The sequence below is a fragment of the Dendrobates tinctorius genome, unplaced genomic scaffold (genome assembly GCF_039654945.1).
Source record: "Dendrobates tinctorius isolate UK_male_01 unplaced genomic scaffold, ASM3965494v1 ptg000404l, whole genome shotgun sequence".
Lineage (NCBI taxonomy): Eukaryota > Metazoa > Chordata > Amphibia > Anura > Dendrobatidae > Dendrobates > Dendrobates tinctorius.
In genome coordinates, this window is record NW_027362069.1 from 381,092 (window position 1) to 394,809 (window position 13,718).

Genomic DNA, 13,718 nt, shown 5'->3' on the forward strand with positions numbered 1-13,718 from the left:
GCTGTGACCAAAGTGACTAGAGGATAAGGGAGATTTTTAATTTCTGCACACACTTGTGGACACTGGACACTTATGGATTGTGTGAGGCCCACTGAGTATCTGAGCGCTCTGTCACAGGCTCGATGGCAGAGCTGTGACCAAAGTGACTAGAGGATAAGGGAGATTTTTAATTTCTGCACACACTTGTGGACACTGGACACTTATGGATTGTGTGAGGCCCACTGAGTATCTGAGCGCTATGTCACAGGCAGAAATTGGCTAGTGTATCACAAACTACAAGGTGTATGTAGAATTGGGCAGAATTGGAATCTCCCTAGAGTGCAGGTCTGTAAGAACGGAACATGTCCTCGACTTATTCTCACAGAGTGACTCACTGATAGCTTCACTGTGGCAGTGATAACAGCCGTTACACGGTACTGTGTGAGGAGCGTACACCGCTGTATGGTGTGAAAAAATGCACGCTCAGTACCTCAGCAGGACAAAAAAAAAAAATTGTGACTGCTTTTAAAAAAGCAGTTTGTGGAGCAGTGGGTAAACAGCAATGCAGGAATGTCAGGAAGCCTTAGAAGGCAGCCCAACAACCAACACCACTGATACACCACTATATAGCCTCCCCTTGCACTGCACAGTGACTGGTGTGTTGTACAGGCAAAATCGCTAGCAGCAGAAGCAGTTTTTTTTTCTTCTTCTCAGCAGGACAAAAAAAAAAATTGGGATTGCTTTTAAAAAAGCAGTTTGCGGAGCAGTGGGTAAACAGCAATGCAGGAATGTCAGGAAGCCTTAGAAGGCAGCCCAACAACCAACACCACTGATACACCACTATATAGCCTCCCCTTGCACTGCACACACAGTGACTGGTGTGTTGTACAGGCAAAATCGCTAGCAGCAGAAGCAGTTTTTTTTTCTTCTTCTCAGCAGGACAAAAAAAAGAATTGTGATTGCTTTTAAAAAAGCAGTTTGCGGAGCAGTGGGTAAACAGCAATGCAGGAATGTCAGGAAGCCTTAGAAGGCAGCCCAACAACCAACACCACTGATACACCACTATATAGCCTCCCCTTGCACTGCACAGTGACTGGTGTGCTGTACAGGCAAAATCGATAGCAGCAGAAGCAGTTTTTGGTGTCTTCTTCCCTGCCTAACGCTCTCCCTACAAAATCAGCAGCAGCAGCAGCTCTCCCTATTCTGAGATCAGCATGAGTAACATGGCGGTCGGCGTGCACGCCCTTTTATACCCCCTGTGACGCCCACCAAAGCAAGCCAATCACTTGCATGCCCTTCTGAAAGATGGTGGTGACCCGTGCCTATGTCATCACGTTGCCCACAGTGTCCGTGGATCCTGATTGGCTGAAAAAGAGCGCAAAACAAACTTTTGATACGCGACTTGAAACCCGACTTTGCCAAAAGTCGGCGACTTTTGAATTTTTTCGACCCGTTTCGCTCAACTCTAATCGTATCTGCACCAAAATAGTCTCCATTAATAACGTCAGCACATTATGCAAATCGTCTCTTCAGAGAGGAAGAGGACTAGAACTCTAGTGCCACCTATTGGAAGTAGCAATCCTAATAGTCAATGTCGACCCTTTAACGAGCCTCGTTACATGACTTAGGATAAAAGCCAAGCCAGAATCTCGGTATTCAGACCCCTTTAAATTTTTCACTCTTTGTTTCATTGAAGCCATTTGGTAACTTCAAATTGATGCTATCTATTCCTGACACTGGAGTGGCTAATAAATTTACGAAGTATTTAGTTTGAAGTTTGGGATCTGCCAATAAGTGGCTAGTTTTCTGTTTCGGATAACATGATACTATTTTTTTTTTCCGTTTAGTCTCGCTTGAATATAAGTCAGTATTAAATAGTCTCTTGATGAGTCATCATTGGTGAGGACGATGAAACCACTAGAAATGAGAGGCTTGGAGAGTGTGTATACGTCACCTCACCCTATATACTGAGATGTGGGGTACATGTTTTTCTATTAGTCACTTTCCGACTAACATTCAGGGGGTGAATTATGGGTATAGTTTTACATTTGGAATTAATAAACTTTAGTTTTATCCTTTTGTCAGCAATCATGAGGAATGACAAGAGACAACCCATTTAAGAAGATTTTGGTTAAAACTATTCCAACACTATGAACATAAAAAAGGCTTCTCCCCTATGTGACGTCTCTGATGTTTATTAACAGTTGATTTCCAAGTAAAATATTTCCCACATTAAGAAAATGAAAAAGGCATCTCCTCTGTGTGACTGCTCTGATGGCGATTAAGATGCACTTTCTGGTTAAATATTTCCCACATTAACAGGAAAAAGGCTTCTCCCCTGTGTGGATTTTCTGGTGCTGAACACAATCTGATTTATTGGTAAAACATTTCCCACATTCTGAACAGAAAAAAGGCTTCTCCCCTGTGTGAGTTCTCTTGTGGGTAACGAATTGTGATTTATGTGCAAAATATTTCCCACATTCTGAACATGAAAAAGGCTTCTCCCCTGAGTTCTTTGGTGGATAACAAAATATGATTTCTGTGCAAAATATTTCTTTGTATATTGTATGTGAGGGTGGCTCCTCTTGGTATGCACCTATTCACATTAGTTTGGATGTGCCAGTCAGTTTTTTTTTCTCTTGCATGTTGGCTTACTGACCGAGCACTCCGCCCTCCACCAGGTGGTGATTTTAATTATAGCAGGTCCCTACTTACTCATAAATGCAGGCATTGCTGACAGAGGTGTCCACATTCACCCTGGAATTCAGACATCAGCCTTAGAGAGGTATTCACACGGTGTAGGGACCCATCAGATTTGAGGCCGCCTTGACATTGGCTGGTGGGCAGATATTTGGCCAAATTTTATGCTAAGAGTCTCATATATTTTTTCTATAATTCTAAAGCTGTATTGCAAATCTAATTACATATATTCCACATTGACATGCCTTAGCATGATAGAGTGCAACCATTCTTTGTATATAGTTTTATCCTTTTGTCAGCAATCATGAGGAATGACAAGAGACAACCCATTTAAGAAGATTTAATTGTTGTTAAATCTATTCAAACATTATGAACACAAAAAAGTCTTCTCCCGTATGTGACGTCTCTGATGTTTATTAACAGTTGATTTCCAAGTAAAAAATTTCCCACATTAAGAAAATGTAAAAGGCTTCTCCTCTGTGTGACTGCTCTGATGGCGATTAAGAAGCGCTTTCTGGTTAAATATTTCCCACATTAACAGCAAAAAGGCTTCTCCCCTGTGTGGGTTCTCTGGTGCTTAACACAATCTGATTTATTGGTAAACATTTTCCACATTCTGAACAGGAAAAAGGCTTCTCCCCTGTGTGAGTTCTCTGGTGCTTAACACAATTTGATTTATTGGTAAAACATTTCCCACATTCTGAACACGAAAAAGGCTTCTCCCCTGTGTGAGTTCTCTGGTGCTTAACGCAATATGATTTAGTGTTAAAACATTTCCCACATTCCGAACATGAAAAAGATTTCTCCCCTGTGTGAGTTCTCTGGTGGGTAGCAAAATGTGATTTATATGCAAAACATTTCCCACATTCTGAACAGGAAAAAGGCTTCTCCCCTGTGTGAGTTCTCTGGTGGGTAACAAAATTTGATTTCTGTGCAAAATATTTCCCACATTCTGAACAGGAAAAAGGTTTCTCCCCTGTGTGAGTTCTCTGGTGGGTAACAAAATTTGATTTATGTGCAAAATATTTCCCACATTCTGAACAGGAAAAAGGCTTCTCCCCTGTGTGAGTTCTCTGGTGCATAACAAAATCATATTTCTTGTTAAAGCATTTCCCACATTCTGAACATGAAAATGGCTTCTTTGCTTTAGGAGCAGTTTGTTTTTTATTGCCTCCTTTGTGACTTTGATTTCCCTTAGTAGTCAGTAATGAATCAGAAGACGGGACCTGTTTCATAGGTCCAGATGACAGATCTTTGCTGTGAATGGATGATGATATATCTGAACTAACAGCAATCCCTTCAGTTATATCTTGTAGGATTTCAAGATCATCAAATTTAAAAACTGAAGATGTCAGCTGTCCTTCTGATTTCCTGGTACAGTCATCTAAGATAAAAAACAATTATTTTTTAATAAAATATCCTTGAGTTTTATAAGTTTGAACATTTCTACTTAAACTGTCCATAAAAATGGCAATCTATATAAAAAATTTTCATTATTTACCAAGACAATGACAGTTCACAGTCTAATAGAAAACCTTGTTGGATGAACCAGTAGTGTGTGGTGTTCAACTGTTTGTTCATTCTGCCTCCCAAATATCGAATAAAAAGAAACCAATCAATGTTATGTAGGCGAAAATAATACCAATTCTCATCTCACAAAAAACAAGTCCCCACTCAGGTCCATCATCTGTCATTGGAAAAACAGAGGTTCCCACACTATTAGTGGCTCAAAGGCTGTTGAAAAGCAATAAGGTTTCTATAAACCAATCCAGCAAAATCCGCTCTCACTTTGGAGTCTTGCAGTGTGCGCAAACAACATTTAGGGTCCCTGTATTTAGCAATACTATAGTGAGAAGAATCCACTTAATTTATGGTGTGTGTCTCCTGGAGCACAATCTGGGCACTATGTGCTGGGTAATAAAATGGCAGATGTGCAATTTTCACTCTTCAACATCCACTGCGTGTTATTTTCCAGAAAGTGGCTGTGGAGTCAAAATATTCACTCCTCCTATAGATTATAACCCTCAGTGAATTAATTTATGAAATGGAATCACTTTATGGGGATTTCTACTATTCTGGTTTTCTGTCATTTAGTTATATTAGGGCATCTGCATATGGTGTGTCCAATCTCATCTGGGATCTGTTCCTGCTGTCCAGCTGGAGTAATCTGCTCCCTACTTCAGCCAACTGGAAAGTACCACACCCTACTAAAGCGCAAAGCACATGGCCGGAATCTGCCAGATACAGCGCTGTTCTCCTCTGGTTCAGTCCTCTGTACAGGGTTCCCCTGTATTTTCTATAATCAGTCTGGCAAAACTCACAACTGGGGGCTGCAAGCCTCAGCTGTCAGCTTCAGTAAGGCTGGTTATCAAGAATAGAGGGGTCCCAACACTGTTTTTTAATTATTTAAATAAATAATTAAAAAAAAAACAGTATGGGGTCCCCCCCATTTTTGACAACCAGCATTGCTAAAGCTGACAACTGGGGGCTGGTATTCTCAGGCTTGTAAGGGGCCATGGATATTGACCCTCCCAGGATAAAAAAAGCAGCTTGCAGCTTCCCAGAAAAGGCACATCTATGAGATGCGCCAATTCTGGCATTTTCCCGGCTCTTCCCACTTGCCCTGTAGTGATGGCAAGTGGGGTTCATATTTATGGGGTTGATGTCACCCTTGTATTGTCAGGTGACATCAAGCCCACAGCTTAGTAATGGAGAGGTGTCTATAAGACACCTATCCATTACTAATCCTATAGTTATATGGTAAATAAAGACAGCCAGAATAAAGTCTTTTATTAGAAATAAAACAAAACGCAGTTTTCGTTTTTTATTTAAAAATAACACAGAGAATTCTCACGATGATCTGCTGTGACGTCACTTAGCTTGAACTGTGGTGACCTCATCACTGACTTTTTCCCACGGTCCTGAGGTCACTGCAGTTCAGCCTGGCTGGAAACCTTGATGATGTCACTGCTGGTCAATGATGCTGCGCTTGCAGCAGCTCATTCACCAGTGGTTCTCAGCCTGGACGGTCGCATCTTGGCACCATCCAGGATGAAAACTAATTATTCCCCAGACCTGGATTATAGTGTGGGATAGAACGACAGACAGGTGTGGTATATTGTTGTTTTTTATTTTTATTACAGGAGAACGAGCTCTTCGGTGGAAATAGGCGTTAGGTGAGTATAACTGTGTTTGCTATTTTTAAATAAAAAAGGAAAACTGTTTTGTTTTATTTCTAATAAAAGACTTTATTCTGGCTGTGTCTTTATTTACTACTAACTGAAGAGCCCGGCGTTGCCTGGGCATAGTAACCAACTGTGGTTAGTTATCACAAATTATAATGATTATATTGCACATAAAAACATTTCACATCATATTCAACACTACAGATTTGCAACACAAATTAACTAAACGATTACCCAAGTATTGATAGTATTTTATTTTCAACTCATTCAAGAGCCTTTTGATAAACAACATGTGTATCTGTGTATCTAATCCTATCCTGTGTGATACTGTCTACTGAGCCGTGTATCTAACCCTATCCTGTGTGATACTGTCTGCTGAGCCGTGTATCTAATCCTATCCTGTGTGATAATGTCTGCTGAGCTGTGTACCTAATCCTCTCCTGTGTGATGCTTTCTGCTGAGCTGTGTATCTAATCCTATCCTGTGTGATACTGACTGCTGAGCTATGTATCTAATCCTATTCCGTGTGATACTGACTGCTGAGCTGTGTATCTAATCCTCTCCTGTGTGATAATGTCTGCTGAGCTGTGTCCCTAATCTGCTCCTGTGTGATACTTTCTGCTCAGCTGTGTATCTAATCCTATCCTGTGTGATACCGTCTGCTGAGCCGTGTATCTAACCCTATTCTGTGTGATACTGTGTGCTGAGCTGCGTATCTAATCCTATCCTGTGTGATACTGACTGCTGAGCCATGTGTCTAATCCTCTCCTGTGTGATACTGACTGCTGAGCTGTGTATCTAATCCTATCCTCTGTGATACTGACGGCTGAGCTGTGTATCTAATCCTATCCTGTGTGATACTGACTGCTGAGCCATGTGTCTAATCCTCTCCTGTGTGATACTGACTGCTGAGCTGTGTATCTAATCCTGTCCTGTGTTACACTGTCTGCTGAGCCATGTATCTATTCCTATCCTGTGTGATACTGACTGCTGAGCTGTGCATCTACTCCTATCCTCTGTGATACTGACTGCTGAGCTGTGTATCTAATCCTATCCTGTGTGATACTGACTCCTGAGCCATGTGTCTAATCCTATCCTGTGTGATACTGACTGCTGAGCTGTGTATCTAATCCTATCCTGTGTGATACTGACTGCTGAGCCGAGTATCTAGTCCTATCCTGTGTGATACTGGACTCCCACTGCAGTCTGTGTCAGAGGGAGGTCTGTGTTGGCACGGTAATAAATTGTGTTTTTTCCAGCTTTACAGAAGGACGATAACACCATAGAAATGATAAGAATAATAGGCAAAATTGTTTGGTGAATTGGAATGCGCGGGGTTAAAATTTCGCCTCACAACATAGCCTATGACGCTCTCGGGATCCAGACGTGTGACTGTGCAAAATTTTGTGGCTGTAGCTGCGACGGTACAGATGCCAATCCCAGACATACACACACACACACACACATTCAGCTTTATATACTGTATTAGATGTAACTATGGGGTTGGTAATGTATAGACACCTTTCCATTACTAAGTCGTGGGCTTGATGTCACCTGACAATACAAAGGTGACATCAACCCCACAAATATGAACCCCACTTGTCACCACTAAAGGGCCAATGGAAAAAGCCGGGCAAAGTGTCGGAATTGGCGCATCTAATAGATGTGCCTTGTTTGGGCTGGTTAATGTTTAATCTTTATTTGTAGTTTTTAGTAAATGAGATTCTCATGCTTTGGGGTGGGATTGTGGGAGTGGATGTGGGTTGGGCTGTGGGCGGGGCCTTATGTGGTGCTATGTGTACATATTCATCTGTATTGGCTTATGACACTGATCCTTCAGTGACCTGCCCCCTATTTTACATAAAAAATTACATCCAGAAAAATGTCACCGGCGATGGTGGCACCTGCGCAGTAAAAACTATAAGAGATAGATGATACTGGACAGGCGCCGCTGGTGTCCCTTGTAAATTTATTTTTCCAAGCGTCACAATAGCCACAATATTATAGGCGTTGTCAACAATAATATCAACACTACAACACTATTATATGCATTATGTAATAATGGGGGGCAGGTCAGTGAGGGATCCACAACCTGTCATAAGTCAATACAGATGAATATGTAATCAGAGCACCTCATAAAGCCCCGCCCACAGCCCCGCCCCAAAGCACGAGAATCTCATTAACTGAAAACTACAAATACAGATTAAACAACAACCACAAGACGGATTTCATCACCAGGTATCATTGTAATCAGTACAACGGTGCCAACCTGACAGTGTCTGTAGGTTACTGAGCACAATCCGGCTAACAGGTTCCCTTTAAGACATCTCAGACATTTGGAAGAGGCAATGGAGAGCTTTTTTTCAGGACTATCAGGGAGTTACAGACTCACATTAGGCAGGAAGGATGATCCCACCACAATTAAACCATCATACAGAATGAACAGGTTAAAAAAAGACATAGAATAAAAATATGTTACATCCCCAACAACAACAACGTATGTACGAGGGGAGAACACTAAACTGGAGCTGCACTCATTTATGGTGGACCATTGGAGCCACTATGAGTCCTGACCAGAAGAGTAGAGAAAGTATTAGCGCCCCCATTTCAGGAGCGATTGTGCAGTAATCTGAAAGCAATGTGATTTATGATGTGGAGAGAATCTATGAAACCAGGGCTGGAGCCAACACATCTCCTGCAGGCGGGAATAAATGTATATTACAGCCATCGGCCATGCACAGCTTAGAGATCTATCATGGCACAGGTGGAATGTTTGTCCTGTAGTTTATTACAATCCTCCTTGAAATTACCGTATTTTTGGACTATAAGACGCACCTAAGTTTTAGAGGAAATTAGGGGAAAAAATTGAAGCAAAAAATGTTCTCAATTCTGTACTTAATATCCCCTATCCTGGTATATATGGTCCCCTCATCCCCATTCTGATACACATGGCCCCCTCATCCCTACCCTGGTATGCATGGCCCCCTCATCCCTGTCCTGGTATGCATGGCCCCCTCATCCCTGTCCTGGTATGCATGGCCTCCTCATCCCTGTCCTGGTATGCATGGCCCCCTCATCCCTGTCCTGGTATGCATGGCCCCCTCATCCCTGTCCTGGTATGCATGGCCCCCTCATTTCCATCCTGGTATGCATGGTCCCATCCTTATCCTGGTGTCACGATCCATTTTTCAGGTCATCGGGGGTTAATATTAGTTTTTGCAGCTGGTGTTACTGCATGTTTAGTTGGTCTTCTGCTGAGTTTTTCCCCCTGGCGGCCGCTGGTGTTACTGCATTGTGATTAATTACCTATGCAGGCGGGAACCACTCCCGCCGTTCTACATAAGCTCACCAGGTGCACCAACTAACTGTTGGTGATATTGTTTCTCTTTGGAGACCAACCAAGCTGGAGTTCAGGAGCTGACAGAGTCCTGTGGATCTTCAGTTGTCTGCTGTTTTCAGGTGGCTAACTCTGCTGTCCTGGAGCATTGCAGGAGAGGGACAGGTCGGAGACTTGGGCCTCACTACCATTAAGTGTACCCCCAAGTTAAGGAAAGTCAGAGCACCCCCTTAGTCTTAGGGGCAGTTCAGAGGCAATGGTTCCATATCCCCTGTTTTCCCCTTACTGACCCGTGACACCTGGTATGAAGGGACACAATCTTGTCCTGGTATGCATGACCCCATCATCCCTATCCTGGTATGAATGGCCCCATCCATATTCTGGTGTGCATGGCCCCATTCTTATTCTGGTGTGCATGGCCCCATCCTTATCTTGGTATGCAGGGCCCCCATCTCGTCCTAGTATGCATGGTCCCATATCTCATCCTAGTATGCATTGCACCTCATCCCTATCCTGGTATGCATGGCCCCATCTCGTCCTGGTATGCACAGACCTCATCTCGTCCTGGTATGCAGTGCAGGGCCCAATCTCGTCCTGGTATGCAGGGCCCCATCTCGTCCTGGTATGCAGGGCGCCATCTCGTCCTGGTATGCAGGGCCCCATCTCATCCTGGTATGCAGGGCCCCATCTCGTCCTGGTATGCAGGGCCCCATCTCGTCCTGGTATGCAAGGCCCCATCTCGTCTTGGTATGCAGGGCCCCATCTTGACCTGGTATGCAGGACCCCATCCTTATAAGTGTCCCCCACCCACATTCCTATCCTGATATGTGTGGCCCCATCAGAAAACATTACAAAAAAAAAACCATTACACTTTCCTACCCGGCGCTCCCTTGCAGCGTCCTGCTCTGGTGCCAGCAACTGCATTATGCTTGTAAGCAGCGCTGAGAACAGTGAGTATTCATGAATATTCATGTCTCTTAAGTAGCGGCACACGTGACCACAGGTAGCAGCAGGAAGCCGGTGGCTGACACTGCGTGCTACTGAAGAGCAATGAATACTCACTGCCCTTTGCATGCACAGTCCTGGCAGCTGTGCTCTGCTTGTGAGCAGCACGTGACGTCCCTGTCATGTGCTGCTTACAAGCATATAGCAGTTGCTGACACCGGAGCAGGACGCTGCGAGGGAGCGCGAGGTAAGTAAGTGTAATGATTTGTTTTTTAATGTTTTCTGATGGGGCCATGCATACAAGGATTTGGATGGGGATGGGGGTGTGGGCCAATTATAAGGATGGGGCTATGCATACCAGGACCGGGGTTGGAGGCTAATCATATCAAGATACTATTATTAAAGAGAAATGAATATTCATTGTCCTCAAAGCCCATGGGCGTGGAATGCAGTGAATATTCATTTCTCTTAAGTAGCGGCACACATGACCGCCGGTAGCAGCAGGAAGCCGGTGGCTGACACTGCGCGCTACTGAAGAGCAATGAATACTCACTGCCCCTTGCATGCACAGTCCTGGCAGCTGTGCTCTGCTTGTGAGCAGTGCATGTCGTCCCTGCCATGTGCTGCTTACAAGCATATAGCAGTTTATGGCACCGGAGCAGGACGCTGCGAGGGAGTGCGGGGTAAGTAAGTGTGATGGTTTGTTTTTTAATGTTTTCTGATGGGGCCATGCATACCAGGATGGAGATGGTGGTGTGGGCCAAATATAAGGATGGGGCCATGCATACCAGGACTGGGGTTGGGGGCTAATCATATCAAGATACTATTATTAAAGAGAAAAGAATATTCATTGCCCTCAAAGCCCATGGGAGTGGAATGCAGTGAATATTCATTTCTCTTTAGCAGCGGGAACAGGAGTTAGCCGCAGTCACCGGCTCCAGCCTCGTGTGACCCGCTGCTCCGCCGATGCCGTTCCCCCACCTCCCCACCACAGCCAGAGCCGGTACATCCGGACTATAAGGCGCACCCCCCATTTTCCTCCACATTTTTGAAAGAAAAAAGTGTGTCTTATAGTTTGAAAAATATAGTAGTGTTAATACAAATTGAAAAGTCAGGATAAAGGGAAACTCTGCTGTTATTGTGCAGAAATTCACACTTGGCCTCACTGCACATTTACTGTTGTCGATCATAAAAGGGAAGTTTGGCCAGAAAGACTGGACCTGGTCTTGTAGGGACCATGAGACATTCAGCAGCACAGAAGGGAGAGAAGATTCATCCGATAAGATCTCAGGGATCTAGGAAGCCAACAGCATCATTACCCTCCGCTTTCTCTTACAGGCCCAGCATAAGATTTTTCTTCAAGTGATTTTCTATCTTGTCAGCACATTCTACGTACGATGTCATTTGGCTTTATAGTTAATCTGGGCAGGTAACGGTCAGCGTCTCCTAATCCCAGGGGGTAGGTGGATCCTCCAGGTTGTAAGTTCTATAGAAAAGGGCTTTCAATGCCCAAAGTCATGTGAACAGTTTTGGGTGGAGGAGAATATTGTGGTCTAGAGGCAAAATGGTGATCATGGTAATACGGACGGACTACACCACCCATAAAGCAGCCACAGCCGGTGACTGAGAAGAATCTGTGACTTCTCTGCATTCAGTGGTTACTACTCACCTGGGTAGTCATATGTGGGAATCTCCTCTTTACACCGCTCATCACCCCTCACATATGTCTCTGTTGTATTAATATGGGTCAGATCTTCACCCTGAAACAAATATTGTAAAAGTCACTGACAGATGGAGAAGTCCCATCTATGATCAGCTCTAATCCTGCCATCTCCACCGTTCTCATTACACAAGTATAAAACATATAATACTGGTGGATAAAACAAGACTGAGCACAAGACCTTCACAGCCGTCTACACATCATAGGGGAGATCTCCTGACACCTTCTCTCCATCTACCTGATGATCCTGAGGAACACTGGGATCTTCTTGTTTACAGTCCTGTGGAAGAAGAGGACGGGGACATCTCTCTGGTGTTGTCCTCTTACTGGATAGATCTGGAGGAAACACATACAGGGACTGAATTCATTCTCTACATACAGATAATTATAGGCCGTGTGTATTTAGTCCTGTCTATTACCTGGTGATGTGAGGGGCTGGGGAACCTCCATTATGACGTTCTTGTACAGATCTCTGTGTCCTTCTAAATACTCCCACTCCTCCATGGAGAAATAGACAGCGACATCCTGACACCTTATAGGAACCTGACACATACAATGATACCATCATCCTCCCGATCCCTTCATAGTGTTACTGTATAATGTCCCAGCATTCCCAGCAGTGTCACCTCTCCAGTCAGCAGCTCAGTTATCTTGTAGGTGAGGTCTATGATCTTCTGGTCATTGATGTCCTCATGGATCAGGGGGAGAGGTGGAGGCCCCGTGATTGGGCTCAGGGGTCTTCCAGATCCCTCAGACACAGGGTCCTGACAGTGATCACTAGAGGTCTTCTTCACCACTGTGTAATCCTGGTTATGGAGAGACACATTAATAAATCTCACTCCAGACATTTCCAGAGTCCTCACCTCTCCAGTTCTGTCCATCTGTTATTCCCATAGATAAGAATGATGTAATGTGACGTCATCAGAATCTCTCACCTCTCCAGTGAGACGGAAGAGGATCTCTAGGGTGAGGTGTAACATCCTCTCCGCCATCTTGTCTCTGTCCATATCCATCCTTGATGGGGAAATCAGGAAAATTCTCTTCTGTAGAAGATCTTCACTGAGAGGATCCGATATTGTAGAGACCTGAATGAGAAGAAGATGATCCGATGTAACACCATAAGAATCCTGTGTAATAATACAATTACTGGAGATAATAAGGGAAACATATGAGGAGATTTATTATCTTACAGGGTTTAGTTTTCTTCCCTGACATCTACTAATAAAACCTATATATTTAGGCCACAGACAACAAGCAGTTTCCTCCTCGGAGTCGGCAGCTGAACACGTTCCTCATAGACTCATCTTCCATAACGCTAATTCTCGTCTCATTACTGACACTGGAATCGGCATTAGCAATACTGCAGGAGAGATTCATTACACGCGACATGAGAAATAACTCCTTCATGATGAGGACGACATCTTCATCTTCTACTGCGGCTCTAGAGACAGATGTGGCCAGAGTCGGTCACTGCCTCCATCCCCACCGGCCGTCTATATGAAGGTTTCCCGTCTTCCCCGCACTGGAATCTTCTCTCACGTTAGATCTCAGCTCTGAGTCACACACAGAAGTTTGAGGCTTTTAGAAAACATTTTTTGTTTCCACAAACACAACGGACAGAAATGATCTGATCCCAAAGTCTCCATGTACAGTGATTTATGGGGATTATTTCTGGCCTTAGGCTTTCCTAATTAGCAAACGACATAATTCCTTATGGAAACATATTATATAGACACAGAGGATGTCCCCAGAAGTTCCATAGGATTCGGGAATGGTGGTGTATCTCACCCTTGTCACACTTGGCTCCTAATGCCATGGTCTCCTCCATCTTGGATACAATCCCTGATGTATA

At 43.9% G+C, this 13,718-nt stretch overlaps 1 protein-coding gene across 1 annotated transcript; it reads right to left on the reverse strand.

Annotated features, from left to right (window-relative positions):
- Positions 1–3,003: 3,003 nt before the first annotated feature.
- On the reverse strand, positions 3,004–13,694 carry LOC141076402 (uncharacterized). Its single transcript, XM_073563853.1, has 7 exons — positions 13,655–13,694; positions 13,543–13,553; positions 12,493–12,672; positions 12,286–12,409; positions 12,105–12,202; positions 11,816–11,906; positions 3,004–4,063 (listed from the first exon to the last, which is right to left on the reverse strand). Exons 1-7 carry the CDS (start codon positions 13,692–13,694, stop codon positions 3,198–3,200), a joined length of 1,410 nt encoding a protein of 469 aa, XP_073419954.1. The 3' UTR covers positions 3,004–3,197.
- Between the last annotated feature and the right edge of the window lie 24 nt (positions 13,695–13,718).

Bases quoted from the DNA above. Each gene is read 5' to 3' on its own strand.
- LOC141076402 (XM_073563853.1), bottom strand. From the start codon at position 13,694: ATGGAGGAGACCATGGCATTAGGAGCCAAGTGTGACAAGG. The intron at 12,410-12,492 runs GTGACACTGCTG...TGTATGTGTCAG, and splicing joins CTGAGCTGCTGACTGGAGAG to GTTCCTATAAGGTGTCAGGA. The intron at 4,064-11,815 runs GTGAGTAGTAAC...TTTTTATCTTAG, and splicing joins TCCCACATATGACTACCCAG to ATGACTGTACCAGGAAATCA.